This window comes from Chaetura pelagica, unplaced genomic scaffold (assembly GCF_000747805.2).
Source record: "Chaetura pelagica isolate M959 unplaced genomic scaffold, ChaPel_1.0 scaffold963, whole genome shotgun sequence".
NCBI classification, from domain to species: Eukaryota; Metazoa; Chordata; class Aves; order Apodiformes; family Apodidae; genus Chaetura; species Chaetura pelagica.
The window spans coordinates 1,061,535-1,075,414 of record NW_009952705.1 but is presented as its reverse complement, the minus strand read 5'-3'; the positions used below and the strand labels follow the sequence as shown (position 1 = coordinate 1,075,414).

At 56.0% G+C, this 13,880-nt stretch overlaps 1 protein-coding gene across 1 annotated transcript in view; it reads right to left on the bottom strand.

Moving 5' to 3' along the window:
• The window catches only part of TNS4 (tensin 4), an 11,142-nt gene extending 3,556 nt beyond the window's left edge, over positions 1-7,586 (bottom strand). Inside the window, exons 1-8 of the mRNA XM_009994213.1 lie at positions 7,134-7,586; positions 6,948-7,038; positions 2,970-3,369; positions 2,479-2,775; positions 1,854-2,284; positions 979-1,065; positions 347-469; positions 39-131 (exon numbers count right to left, since the gene is read on the bottom strand). Of these exons, the coding sequence (XP_009992515.1) occupies positions 39-131; positions 347-469; positions 979-1,065; positions 1,854-2,284; positions 2,479-2,775; positions 2,970-3,369; positions 6,948-7,038; positions 7,134-7,586 (1,975 nt within the window). The remainder of the gene's footprint in view (positions 1-38; positions 132-346; positions 470-978; positions 1,066-1,853; positions 2,285-2,478; positions 2,776-2,969; positions 3,370-6,947; positions 7,039-7,133) is intronic.
• Positions 7,587-13,880: the final 6,294 nt, after the last annotated feature.

The following is a 13,880-nucleotide window of genomic DNA, read 5'->3' as shown; positions in this document are numbered from 1 at the left end:
GGAGCAGCCCCGGGCGCTGCCCGGGCCGCTGTTCTTACCAAAATACAGCTCCTCGCTGGCTCCCTTCAGGCGCACCCCCTTGGCAGAGGACTCGATCAGGAAGTGCCGGACGAGCTCGTTGCCCTCATCGCCTGCGAGCGGGCCCGGGGTCAGTGTCAGTGCCAGTGTCAGTGCCAGGGTCAGTGCCAGTGCCAGGGTCAGTGCCAGGGTCAGTGCCCGCCCCTCGGCACGCACAGAGCCCCGGGCAGGGTCCCACACAACCAGGGTCCCACAGCTCCTCAGCTGGCTTCAGTTCGCTTCCATTCTCTCGCTGAAGCCAACCCCGCCCCCCGAGCAGCCCCCGTACCTGTGTGGCCGCCAGCCGGGGAGGCGGGAGGGACCTTCATGGCCAGCCCGAAGGACCCCCGGTACGACGTGCTGTCCCGCACCACGAACGCGCCCGGCTCCTTGGCCCGCAGCAGCTGCACCGCTGCCAAAGCACAGGCACAGGCTCAGCCAAGCAAAACAGGTGGGACCTCCCCACTTTGGACTCGCATCCAGCCCACGCTCCCACAGGGAGTCCTTCCTCGGCAGCAGTGAGATGCTCAGGAGGGTTTGCTGAGCGTGGCCCTGGTGCAGGTACCAAAGGGGCCCAGCTCAGTCCCTGCAGTTCCCAGCACAGAGCCAGCCCTTGCTCAGGCTGTGCTGAGGAGCAGCACAGTTAGAGGCAGGAGAAGCTTTGCTGGACCTGAGGGGGACAGAGGGGCTGAGGCACAGCCCATGTTTCTGAGCCCTCCCCCCACACCCGTGAGTGGGGCTTTGCACACATACTTGGAGTTGCCAGCACCAAGTCCCTGCAGGAGCTCAGCAGGGGCAAGAGCCAGGCTGAGGTGCTGCAGGGAGGCAAACTCCAGCCTGGGGCACAGGCATGAGTCCTGCAAACCCACAGAGAGCAAATCTGAAACAGGGTTACCCCAGCAGGGACACTTGCTGCCTTACCTCTGTCCCTGGTGATGCTCGGCTTGAACCAGTACTTGGATGTGTCCATCACAAACTTCATGGTCGGCTGCCCAGCCCAGGGGGAACCTGCAAGAGACATTAGACATCAAGACCAGCATAGGACCTTGAAGACCTTCACAGCAGACATCACTGAGCAGGATAGAGCCCTAGAAAAGATATTTCTCTTTCAGGCTGGCCAGGGTTGAATTGTTTTTTCAATCTTTCTGATCACAGCTTCCTCCCCACTCAGAATAATTTGTTCTCCATGTAATTATCTCTTGGCAGGCTGCAATAGAGCACAGAGACACAGGGCATGGAGTCCCCAGCAGTGCCAGGATGCCCAGCTCTGCACAAGTCCACTGGACCATGGGGTTTTACACCAGCTCAGGATCTGACCCACAAAACTCTCCCGTATTTCCCGTAAGAATCCAAATTAAAACCCTTTGCCCTAAGAGCTGCCTCTGCTAATCTCCTCCAGAGAACAATAGACCTAGTATTTACTCTTGAACGAGGGACCTTATAAACTCTGGTATCTTTAGATGTCCTCCAGAGCAAACTGGAACCCCAACCCCTCCTCCCCATCCCTTCTGGGCCCACAAACAAGTATTGAATGAGAGAATTACAGTCCTTATTCTCAGGTATGATAAATATGTGTATCTGCATCTCCTCTGGGGGACCAAAGCATTTCTGCCTGCTGGGCAAAACACTATGGTGAGTGCAGGGTCATCAGCAAAGAGCTGGAGATCACCACAGAGCCCTGCAACCCTGTGGAGATGCAGCAAGGACCTTCTGTGGGAGCAGAACCTGATGTTTGCCCCCCATTCCTGGCAGCTCTTTCTCTCCCAGACCTGCCCTATGGGAAGGAGGTTACTCACTGTCTGGGACACAGGAGAGCGCTGGTGCCGACAGCGCGTTGTTCAGGCCACCGAGCCTCAGGGTTGGGCTGCAGCTGGGAGGGGGGCTCTGCTTGGCAGAGGCTGAGGGGGGCTTGGCCTGCCTGGAATGTGCATCTCCTTGTTCCAGGCACCCATTCACCAGCAGCACTGGGATGTCAGCTGTGGAGTTAAGGATGGAGGGGGGGCAGCTGCTGGCCTGTCCCTTCTGGGGCAGGGAGGTGTTGGCTTTGATGGAGCAGGCTGTCCTGGGCTGATGGGGACTCTGGCCAAAAGCCTCTCCAGAGTGAGACCCGATGCTGGGGGAAGGTGGGCAGGGGCTGCCCAGGGAGCTGGCAGGGGACAGGCAGTCGGTGGAGCCACCGGCAGCGGGGGGAGCATCCGAGTCCTCATTGTGGAGCGAGTGGGTGCTGCTGCAGGAGAGGGACACAGAGCAGGAGATCAGGGGGCCATCTGGCAGGGGTGGGATGCACAGCCCACCCCAGAGTCCATGCCAGCCCTGCAGGACAGCAAATCCCAGCCTGAGGAAGGCAGCTTGGACAGTGGGACTCAGGGTAACTGCCCCATGCCCCTTCCATCCCAGCCCAGGACACAAAGCAGCATTTACCTTCCAAGGATGTAACTGGTGTCTGAGCCAGGGCTGGTGGAGAGCTGAGACACCCAGCTGCTCGGGGGGGGGCGGCTGCTGGCCTGTCCCTTCTGGGGCAGGGAGGTGTTGGCTTTGATGGAGCAGGCTGTCCTGGGCTGATGGGGACTCTGGCCAAAAGCCTCTCCAGAGTGAGACCCGATGCTGGGGGAAGGTGGGCAGGGGCTGCCCAGGGAGCTGGCAGGGGACAGGCAGTCGGTGGAGCCACCGGCAGCGGGGAGAGCATCCGAGTCCTCATTGTGGAGCGAGTGGGTGCTGCTGCAGGAGAGGGACACAGAGCAGGAGATCAGGGGGCCATCTGGCAGGGGTGGGATGCACAGCCCACCCCAGAGTCCATGCCAGCCCTGCAGGACAGCAAATCCCAGCCTGAGGAAGGCAGCTTGGACAGTGGGACTCAGGGTAACTGCCCCATGCCCCTTCCATCCCAGCCCAGGACACAAAGCAGCATTTACCTTCCAAGGATGTAACTGGTGTCTGAGCCAGGGCTGGTGGAGAGCTGAGACACCCAGCTGCTCCTCTGCTGGGCCCTCACCACCTGCACAGGCTTCAGCAAGTTGTCGAAGCCCGGGGAGGTGCCGAGAGCCCCGGGGCCGCAGGAGGTGCCGCTGTGGGCGGGGGGCTCGGACGCTGTGCTGCAGGTCGGGGCACCCGGGTCAGGGCTCGTGGGTCTGGGAGGGCTCGAGAAAACCACACTGCCACTGGTGCTGTAGTTGCCTCTGAGTCCCCCTTTTTGGGGCAGGAAGCTGTTGCTCTGCGGGGACCTGGAGAAGGGTGTTCCCAAAGGGCTGGGGGAGCCCGGCAGCAGCTCAGGACACGTGGCTCTGCCTGGTGTCATCTCAATGTATTTAATGTCTGTAACAAGAAAGAGAAGGTCGTTACTGATTCAGTGTTCAGGCTCGTTAGCCAAGCTCTGCAGGGGACACGTCTCTGTTCTTCTTACTATTGATTTTGGCTCTGGTTGGCACGCCCTGCAGGGCTGCTGTCCCCAGGACCCCTGGACACCACGGGCAGACCCTCCTGGCCCAACACTGGCCTTTGCTGAGACCCTCTGAGGGCTGATTTCTTCACAGACTCCAAGCCAGGGAGACCCAGCCCAGTGGTCATGGGCTCCCAGGGACAAGGGGTTACACACAGCAGCACAGACACCCCCCCACCCCCCCCCAGCACTGCACAGAGCTGCCTGCCCAGACCTGCAGCCAAGGGAGGGTGTTTCTTCCAGCCTGGTTTATACCTGAGTCAAGAGAAAAATATTTGGCTGCTCCCCCTGAGGCTGACGTGGGGCTCAGAGGGTGCCTGTGGCAGCAAACACAGGGTCCTGCACACCCTCTGAGGAGGCTGGCAAAGGAGCACAGAGATGTCACCTGGCTCCATGCACAGTCAAACACCCATCCATGCCATCCTCACCATCCACCTGCACCAGGGCTTTGGAGCAGGAGGCAAAGGGCAGTCATGTGGGACACAGGCAGTTATGAGGGTTTAGGTGTCAGCTATGGGACGAGTCATCCCAGCAGCAAGTGCTCAGCTCAGGGTAGGGGCTGGCTGTTCTTCCTTCCCTTCTCCCAACCTACACAAGTCCTTTTAGTGGAAAAAATCACTTCCAAGACAGTTTCTGTGCCCATGCCCTGCCATGTGTTTCTTCCTGCTCTTCCATCCATGCTCAGGGCATCAGGGCATCTCCTAGCCCCTTTACTTGCTGTCATTCCTAAGGTAACACATCTGAAGGAGCATCAGTTGCTCCCGGATCTTCAATGAAACCTCATAGCCAGGAAAAGGGGTCTCTGACTCCCAGGTGCCCAATGGACATCACTCACTGGCTGCCTTGAACAAGGCCATAATTTCTGGCTGAGCTAGAAGATGCCTTTTAGCAAGAGACACTCTGACTTGATTCATTGCTTGCAATGATGGCAAATTCATCACCTCTCCAGGGAAGCTGTTCCAGAAGTTAATCACCTCCACTGCCAGCCCTGTGCCTCTCTTTTCCAGTCTGAACATGCTCATCTTTGTTTTCAGCTCCTGGTTCTTGCCCTGCCATGAAGTTCAGGAAAGTTCCCTGTCTTAAAGGTGTTTCTTGGAGAGAAAAAAACCTTTTTGCTGCAGCAACGAAAACCTGCTCTTAAGAGCCCTGAGCTCCCCAGCAGTTGCTGTTTCGTGTCTGGGTCCTGCCCTGGGAGCCACCAGTGAGGGCAGAGCAGCTGGCTCCAGGCTGCCAAGCTCCGCAGCCCATTTACTGCAAGGAACAGCCAGACCTCTGGGGCATAAACCTTGATGAGCAGGAAAAGCACAAGTCTGTACAAAAGTTCCTCTCTGAGCCCGTTCCCTGAGCTGATCCCAGTGCGGGGCTGGACCAGCAGGACCAGCAGAGGAGCCGCAGGGCTGGTGCCCAGGGGGGCTGCCGCTGCTCCAACCTTCCCCCCCACAGCCCCACTGCCCTTGCAGCCACAGCAGCTTCTCCAGCACCATCCCCAGAGCCATGTGGCTCCAGTATCAGTCTGCAAACCCTTCCAGCAGGCTCTTGGCCGGATGCTTTTTGTCAAGATCTCCCTCCAAAGAGGAAAAGAAATGGCGATTTTAACTGTCCCTTAAAGAATTAACTGAAAAGCATCTGTGCCCTGGGATAATGGGGCCCTTTTTTGCCTTTGCTCCTGCTTATCAGGTGTGGTTAAACCTCAAATATTTGCTCAAGACCTTGGCAAGTTTTTCAGCATCAAGGAGTGGCAGAAATGCAGCAAACAGAGCCCAGCTGTCACGCAAGCTGAGACACTCTCCTCTCCCTTCCTCTCCTCCAAACAAGCAAGTACCAGCAGTGCAGGCACAGCTCACAGGGCTGGAGCAGGAGGAGGTGGGGGAACAGGGATGCTGTGCAGCAGGAGGAAGTTTGCATAAAAAATAAGCACTGTTAAAAGAAAACGAAAGCTGAAGTGAGGCTTTTCCCACTGAGTTCAAGGCCAGATTTCCAGATGTTCAGTCCTACACTTGGAGCCAGGCTCTAAAAACCACTAGCACACTACCTGCTGAGCTGTCTGGGACTCCAGCTCTCCAGCAATGCCTGAAGAGAGGCATCTGGATGCCTCCAAACACCAGCCTGAACAGCCAAGATCTGAACTTGCACTATGTCATAGCACTTTCTCTGCAAAGCCACCCCCTTCCATCCCTGGGGGAGGAGGGATCCATCAGCTCCACAACCACACAAGCCCTGTGGGTCCTCACACCACTCCAGCTCCTGCACCCCCTGATTCCAGCTGCTTCCCAGCTCCAGCCTCAGGACCCTCCTGCTCACAGACACACACCTGATCCTCTAGCCCTGCCTCCCTCACACTCAGGGAGAACAGATTTTTTTTCATGCCTTTAACATCTTCTTATTTGACCTCCTCTGGAAAGAGGCCTCAGGACAGATTTTGAAGGTATTTCCATGTTGGAAGAGATGGATAGGCAGTAACTTTTCCAAAGCAGTGAGATGGTGTCTTTAGGCAGCTGAACACATCATAGGTCTGTTCTTCAGTGCACCAGAACACTTGCAGCAACAGGCAGCAGTGACTGCTGGTGTGACCCTGTGCAGGGCATGTCCAGCAGCCAACACTGTGGAGAAGCCACAGGCAGGAGTGCACAGAGCAGGAGCAGCACACACAGCAGAGCTTTGGAGTGCAGGGATGATGCAGGGTTGCACAAGGGTTCATGTAAGGCATCAAGGCATGAAAGCAGAAAGAGGGTTGGTATGTGCTGCTGATGTTCTGCCTTCTGTATGCCAGGTATGCTGCTGGAGGAGTGCACAAGCCCTGCAGGAAGAATTTCCCTGGCAAAGTGATTGGGAACATTTAAATGGGATGGTTGTGTAACAATCAGTACCTTAGCCCAAGGCTTTGGAAATCTGGCTTCAAATCCTTGTGCTGTCACAGGTCAAGTATGACCCTGGAAAAGGCATTGCCCTTTGGTACCAAGAGCTGGGGCTCTGCTGCAGGGAGAAGGACCCTGCAGACATCCCATCCACAGGTCTGGGCCTGTCCCTCCTCATTGGTGGTAATAACTTGGATTTGCATTTTCTGTAAGCTACGAGTCCCATTTCTAATGATAACTGCTTTCTCCAAACTTAAGAAAACAAACATGAGGTTGGATTAAGGATGTTCTCCCTGCTTTGGCTCCTGAGCCACATGTCAGACTGAGGCCACCTAAGCATGTTAGTGAGGCAGAGCTTGGAGACACATCTGCTCTCCTGCATGAAGCCCTAATACCAACATCCCACCCTGATCCCACTGGGCATGTGGGGATGTCACCAATGCCCATTCCCAGCACAGGGCCTCATCCTGCCCACACAGAGGGTGCTGGTGTGTACCCAACAATCTCCCTGCCCTGGACTTCCACTGCCTCTTGCACAGTGTTTTTACTCAGTCAAAGCTGCGCTGGCTCCACCACACAGCCAGCACCTTTTGCCTCACCCATTGCCTCTGGATCTTGTTTCTTGGTGGCAGCAGCATCATGCTGAGCAGCAGGTTGGACCACATCCTTCCCTGGCTTGCAGGTGAGCGGCTGAAAGGTCGGATCAATTTCTAGGATCAGCTGGTTGAGACTCTCTATTGATATGTCCAAGGTAGGAGACACCAGGTGAGCCTCGGGATCCCCACCCATGTCCTCCTCCTGCTGACCACATCCTTCCCTGGCTTGCAGGTGAGTGGCTGAAAGGTCGGATCAATTTCTAGGATCAGCTGGTTGAGACTCTCTATTGATATGTCCAAGGTAGGAGACACCAGGTGAGCCTCGGGATCCCCACCCGTGTCCTCCTCCTGCTGTGGCTGACACAGAGCAGCACATCTCTCCAAAGGGGGGTCCTGCTGCCCCTTCCCCTGGGCGGGAGCAGCCACGTGCTCCAACACGGGGTGGGGTCCGTACAGCCCCCCCCTGGGGTGCACCATGGCTGGGGGGCCAGCCCAGCCCTCTGCAGAGTAGTATCCATAGGGCAGGGGCAGTGTGGAGCAGCCCGGGTACCCCACAGGGGGGAAGCTCTTGCTTTCCTCCTGTGAGGAAACACACACGGTCTGTCCAACACGCAGCACGTGGTTCTGTATGACCTGTGACATGGTTTAGCTTTCTGGTTTGACAGCTTAGAGTCCAAGAGAAACTTCCTCCTCCTCCTCCTCGCCTCCCCTTCTCCACCAGGGACCTCAGGCTCCTTCTTCAATCCAGCGTCTCCAGCAGCAGAAGAATCTAAGGAATGCAGGGAGAGGAGCAGTTACACAGGCATGCCCAGGGCAGGAGCAGACTGCAGCGGAAAAGTCTATAAAAGTGGGGATTTGGAGTGCAAAGCTGGAATTCAGCTCATAAGAAAAGAGGTCATCCTGTATGGCTCTTCCACCCCCTCCAGCCTCTGCTCCCAGTGCCACACTGCATCCAGGCAAGTGCAAGGAGGATTAATTCATAACAGCTTTTTGGGATTCAAAGGCCTAAACTACATTCTGCTTCACTTGCACAGCACGTGTTTTTTTGGTTAAGAATGAAACCTGGTAACAGACTAACACCTTTGCCTGGGATCCAGACCCTGGGAGCCTCTGGAGGCAGCAAGAGATGCCGGGCAGGCTCATGGTGGGCAGGGAGACAGAGCAGCCTGCCAGAGCAATGTTCAGCCAGGGGGCAAACATCTCATCTAAAGGGTGATTTGGCTGGTACAAGTGGGGTCCCCACAACTGCTGCTCTCCCTCGTGCTCTGTGGGAGCAAAACTCTGCCACCCAACTGAGGGAACCCCACTCATCTCAAGATGAGGAAAATAAGCCTGTCCCCCTCCATACCCGCTGTGACAGCCAAAACCCAACATCTTGGTGGTTGGGGACTTCAAAGGCAAGCACATTCCCCATATCAGGGCTACACGGGCATATGCTCATCCTCCCTTGTCTTCAGGGAGGGCAGCACTGCTGGGACCATGGGAGGGGCAGGGGCAGCACCAGGGGCTCAGTGACGGGTTAATCCTGCAGCTCGGGCGCTCCCTCCTCCATATCCTGTGTGGATCTGGTGCATAATACATACAAACAATGGGCTACACTTATTAAAATATTTGTCCTTTTGTGCATTAGTCTTGAATGACTGACTTATTTACTCGCCTATCTCAGACTGATTAACTGTGGAGTCACAGGCTGAAGGCAGAGGCACGTTGCTGTGGGGCAGGCAGCCCGTGACCCCCGCGGGCTGCTGGGCTGGCGTGGTGCATCATGTCTGGGAAGCGGTGACTAATTGCTGTGCTGGGTGTTGAGGTGGCTCAAAACAGGACAGCTTTGCCCTCAATGAATTATACAACCCTGGAGGAGCCTCTCTTCTTGCTGGAGAGACACCCAGAACAGCTCAGACTCATTAAGATGAGCGAATGAGAAGCAAAACATTGCTGCTGTCTGCTGCTGCTCCCAGCACACGGCCATGGATCATGTCACACCAGCTAATGCTCTCAGAACTGCTGCGGGAGGTTTTCAAGGACTGCAGAAGTGAATCAATACTTTAAACCCCCTTCACTGCCTCCCGGCATGGACACCACCATGTCTCCTGAGCCTCTGATAGATGTTAGGTACAGGACTGTCAGACTGCTCATAGAATCACAGAACTATTCAGGCTGGAAAAGCCCCTTGGGATCACTGAGTCCAGCCATCATCCCTACTCTACCAAGCTCTCCCCTAACCCATCTCCACCAACACCACATCCAAATGACCCTTCAATACATCCAGGGATGGTGACTCAACCACCTCCCTGGGCAGCCTGTTCCAGTGTCTGACCACTCCTTCTGTGAAAAAACTGTTCCTAATGTCCAGTCTAAAACTGCCCTGGTGCAGCTTGAAGCCCTTCCCTCTTGTTCTGTCTCCTGTTACCTGTGAGAAGAGACCAGCACCAACCTCTCTACAATGACCTTTCAGGTAGTGGTAGAAACTGATGAGGTCTCCCCTCAGCCTCCTCTTCCTCAGACTAAACATTCTCAGCTCCTTCAAGTGTTCTTCGTCAGGTTTGTCCTCCAGGCCCTTCCCCAGCTTCGTTGCCCTAACGGTCCATGAGAAAAGCTCAGGAGCAAGAACTTGTCCTGCACCAAGACCTGTGCTGCAGGAAGGAAAGCACCTCTGGGACAAGGCTGTTGTGCCTTTACTTTCAAATTAGCCCCGTGGCACCTCTGAGCTGTAATTAACCCATTCACACCACAAAGGGGAAGGGACCCGTAGCTCCAGGTCTGTCCCAGCCTCCAGCAGCGCAGGCAGGGCAGGGAAGCACAGCCCGGTACAGGGCTTGGAGGCAGCGGTTGTTAAATAGAAAGTCATTCCAGGTCAAAAACACAAGCTACACAGAGTGAAAATTGGATTCTCCCCTGGGGAGAAGAACTGCCTGGCTCCAGTCAGCGTCCACAAGACAAGGCTGGTTTTAATTTAAGTAGGTACAGAAATAACGTGCAGTATGCATGAAGCAGGAGGTCAGGGGGTTCCAGGAGCATGCACGCAACAGCTTCCCTCCTCTCTTGTACTCCTGCCCTGAGTTTTTGATCTTTCTCATGCCTGATGCTGCCAGAATTATCCTCCAAACCTCATTTCCCCTCCCTTCCCTTCTCTGGGTTAAAGCAAGAGGTCTCCCAGGCTGCTGGCAAGAATTTGGAGCCTCAGCTGCAGCTCCTCTGCTTTGAGGAACGAAAAGGGGAGAAGGGCTGGGGGGAAGGAGGTTAAGCACCAGGTCTCTGTTGGATACCAATGCCAACGCTGCCCACAGACATCAAGGGCTTCTTGAAGAGCAATGAAGCAGCAGTGCTGTGCCATGAGGAGCAATGCCTGGCAGCCCTGGAGGAAGGAACCTGGTGCTGCAGACATGCCTTGTGGGGCTGGGCAGGGGGGCTTGGCCCAGCTGGGGGATTTACCAGCTGTCCAGGAACACTGGGGGAAGGAGAACTGCTGTGTAAGCCAGGACAAGGAGGAATGGACATAGGCTGGCCACAGACACATCCAGACTGGCAGTTATAGAGTTTCTGCTTCTGGAAACAGACTGCAGAACAGAACTCCCCCTAAGATGAAGGGGACAAGTCCCAGGTTTCAAATGCAGACAAACACACTTTTAAAGGCTCTTGGCGATGCCACCACCTGTTGAGCTGAGAGACCCTGCTGGGGGACGCAGGAGCTGCAGCCCAGCCCAGCCCCCCCACACGGAGATACAAAGCCCCCCAAACTGAGCTGGAGATGTTGGGGCTGGGCTCGGAGCAGGGCTGTGAAGAGGAGAGGCCCAAGGCAGGGTGATGGGCTGGGAGGGCTGCAGCTGCCTCCAGGGCAAGGGTGGGAGAAGAGCGTGCCCTTGGGCCAGGGCTGTGCCAGGCACACCCCAGCTCTTAGATAACTGCCTGCACACCCATCTTGGAGCCACAGGCACACGCAGCCCAGCCAGGCTGCCAGGGACACACTCATTGAGCTCCGTGAATCCTGCATGGAGCAAAGTCCCTCCATGCAGGGCCCTGTCCTGCCTTTGTCTGCCAGAGCACAAGGGCTCAGTGCAGCCCCCCAGCTCTGCCCTGCTCCTGGCTTGGCCTGGCAGCGCCACGGGCCAAGCCCTGGCTGTCCCAGGATGGTTCATTGGAGCCCAGACATACGAGCCGGGACACAGGCTTGTTCCCTGTCTGCACAGAGACCCCAAAACAGCCAGGCCAGCTGCCAAGCCTGGGTTGTTTTTCCTTGCAACGTGAGCCCTGGGAGCCTCCCGATGACAAGCCTGTTACAGATCTCCTCACCAGGAAGAGAGGGAAGAACTGCTGGGACTCCCAGGGTTTACAGGGCTCATTACACCCAGCTTAATCACCACGAGGGCTGTGGGGGTGACTTGCCTAGATTAGCAGGGTGTGCTGACGAGGTCGGGGAAAAAAAGTTGCCATGGTTATGCTGTGTTTTGCCCGCAGCACCGAGCGAGCTGTGGTATCACATAGCAAATATTAATACACCTCCAGCTCCGGGGGGGTCCAGCACCTGGAGCAGGAGGCAGCTGGTGCCTGCACAGGGGCTGTCCTCCCCACCACGGGAGAGAGGGGTAGCTGTCAGACAAAGCCACCTCCCTCCTTGCTCAAACAAGAACAAATAGAAAGCTCAGCAGCCAAAAGAAGCCTTTATGAGATCCCAAGCAGCATTGCTAATGCTGGGTCTTTGCTCAGCCCCAGAAGCCCTGTGTGACCATTGCTGGGGCAGCTGGGGCCCTCCAACACCACCTGCAGCCAAGCCAGCCTCCCCCTCCATGCCCCTTTGCACTGCTTGTTTAGCAACTTTTCAGACTGCTGAAAGGGTCTCCAGGGCTTTGGGTGAGGAGGGTTGTTAGTGATGTTGAAACTGTTGCTCAAATAACTTCCACTGCCATGTTCCCTTTCCCTCTCCCACGATATAGCTCCTCTTTGGCAGGAGCTTCTCTGGGTAGGAGATGAGCAGCAGAGCCTGGTCCCTGCTCCCCAGGGGAGGTCTCAGCACTGGCAGGAGTGTTTTCCCTCCAGCTCTTTGCAGGATGAGTGGTGGCCACAGGAAGCTCAGGGAGGGGGCTCCAAGGACAGCATAACTGGCAGAGGGTGTCTGCCCAAACCCAGATGAAGTTAGCCAATTCTAGGAACATTTGAGATGAGTTACAAGAATACAGGAGTTTCTAGATACATTAACAAGCTTCTCAGAAGGCCAGCCTGGATTTTCACCTTCTGAGACCACATCTCACCTCCATCCTCCTGTGAGACTGCATCAGGCAGCATTATTATGATGGAAGCTGCAGCATTTCAGAGGTGCCAAGGTAAGGGAGAGGATGGGAGCTGCTGCCCAGAGGGCTCTGCCAAATCTAAGCACTCCAAGGGATCCTGCACATCTGCACCCCCTGTGCACAACCCCTTAAGCTTACAGCACTGCACCCCAGGGCAGGAAACCATGTGAAGTGGCAGAACATGCTCCATGCTCTTCTCTTGGGTGCCAGGGACAAACAGCATGAGGTAGGACTGGACACCCTTGCTCCCCATCTCACCTCCATCCTCCTGCCAGTACCTTTGCCCACCCAGGCAGTGTATTTCCAGTGCTCTGCTCTGGTTGCCCAGTTTCCATGCAACCACCCTGATGCTCTGCTTTCCCCTTATGCAAGGTTTTGGTTTCACAGCATCTCTTGATACTGACCTGAGTCACAGTGCTGTGACCTTGCTGACTGTCCCTGGCTTAAGAAAGTGCAGAGGTACCAAGTAACATGCAGCCTTTCATAAACCACTGCCTACAGGGAAGCACACTTGCCACCACGTGGCACTTTCATTGCCTTGAACTCTCAGCACTGGAGCACATCACAGCCACCCAATAAGACCCTGGGTGCACCCAGACACACCAGCACAGCCTCAGCTCCCTGTGCTGAGCTCACTCTGAGCAGAGCAAGTGGAGCAGCTCACCCCTCTGATGCAGATACAGTCAACAAACATCACTGGAAATCTTAAATTGGCTTCAAACTACAAGTGAACAAGAAAGGTAATTGCTAATAAAATAACCCCCATAGGCTAATGAGAAGAGTCCAAAACCTGAGCAATGAGCATAACCCCATCCTCTCAGAGAACATCCAGCAGCCTTCCCCACCCAGGATAAACACTGCTGGGTCTCCCTGCCAGGCAACAGCCCTGCTCAGGCAGGAACAACCATGTCTTGGCTTATTTGAGATCTCTGCAGCAGATTTCTCCCAGGGCACAGGAATAATCACCAGCTAAATGCAAAGCAGCAGGAAAAGAAAGAGAAGCAATGGAGGAGAGGAACTGATACAAACTGCAAATAACACGAGCACAAAGGACCGGGGGAAAAAAAGGACTTGAAAGAGCCAAGGAACAGGCAGAGGTGGCCCTTGAACTCAGCAGGTACCTGTGCTGCAGCTGCTGATCCCTCTCCTGCACGCTGCTCCTGCTGCAGCACCTCCAGCTCTTAAAACCAGCACCAGGATGAGTCTGTGCAAGGACTCCGTCCTCTGGGAGCCCTGGATTTAACGGGAGCCCAGTCCCTCCCACCTGGGCTGAGCTTTGCTCGGTGCGCAGGGCACAGCCCCGCTCACACCAGGTGTGATGCAAAAAAAAGGGAAGACCCGGACTCAGCCCGGAGCAGCTGCGGGCGGGTGGGGACTCAGCGAGCTGCTCAGAACGACTTTCAGCTGGTGCAGGGCAAGGTACCTGCTGGGAGCAGAGGATCTGATGCTGCAGCTGCTGAGGGCCGGGCCGTGCTCTGCCCCTGCAGCCCCCCCGGCTCAGCAGGACCCCCCAGCCCAGCCCCGGCACCACACGGAGCCCTCGCAGCTGATGGAGGGAGGACAGACAGGGATCCTGCTTCACTCTCCAAACGTCAGCTCTGGGCAGGAAAACAAGTGAAGAGGGAACAAAAAGCACACGACTGTTTCTGCT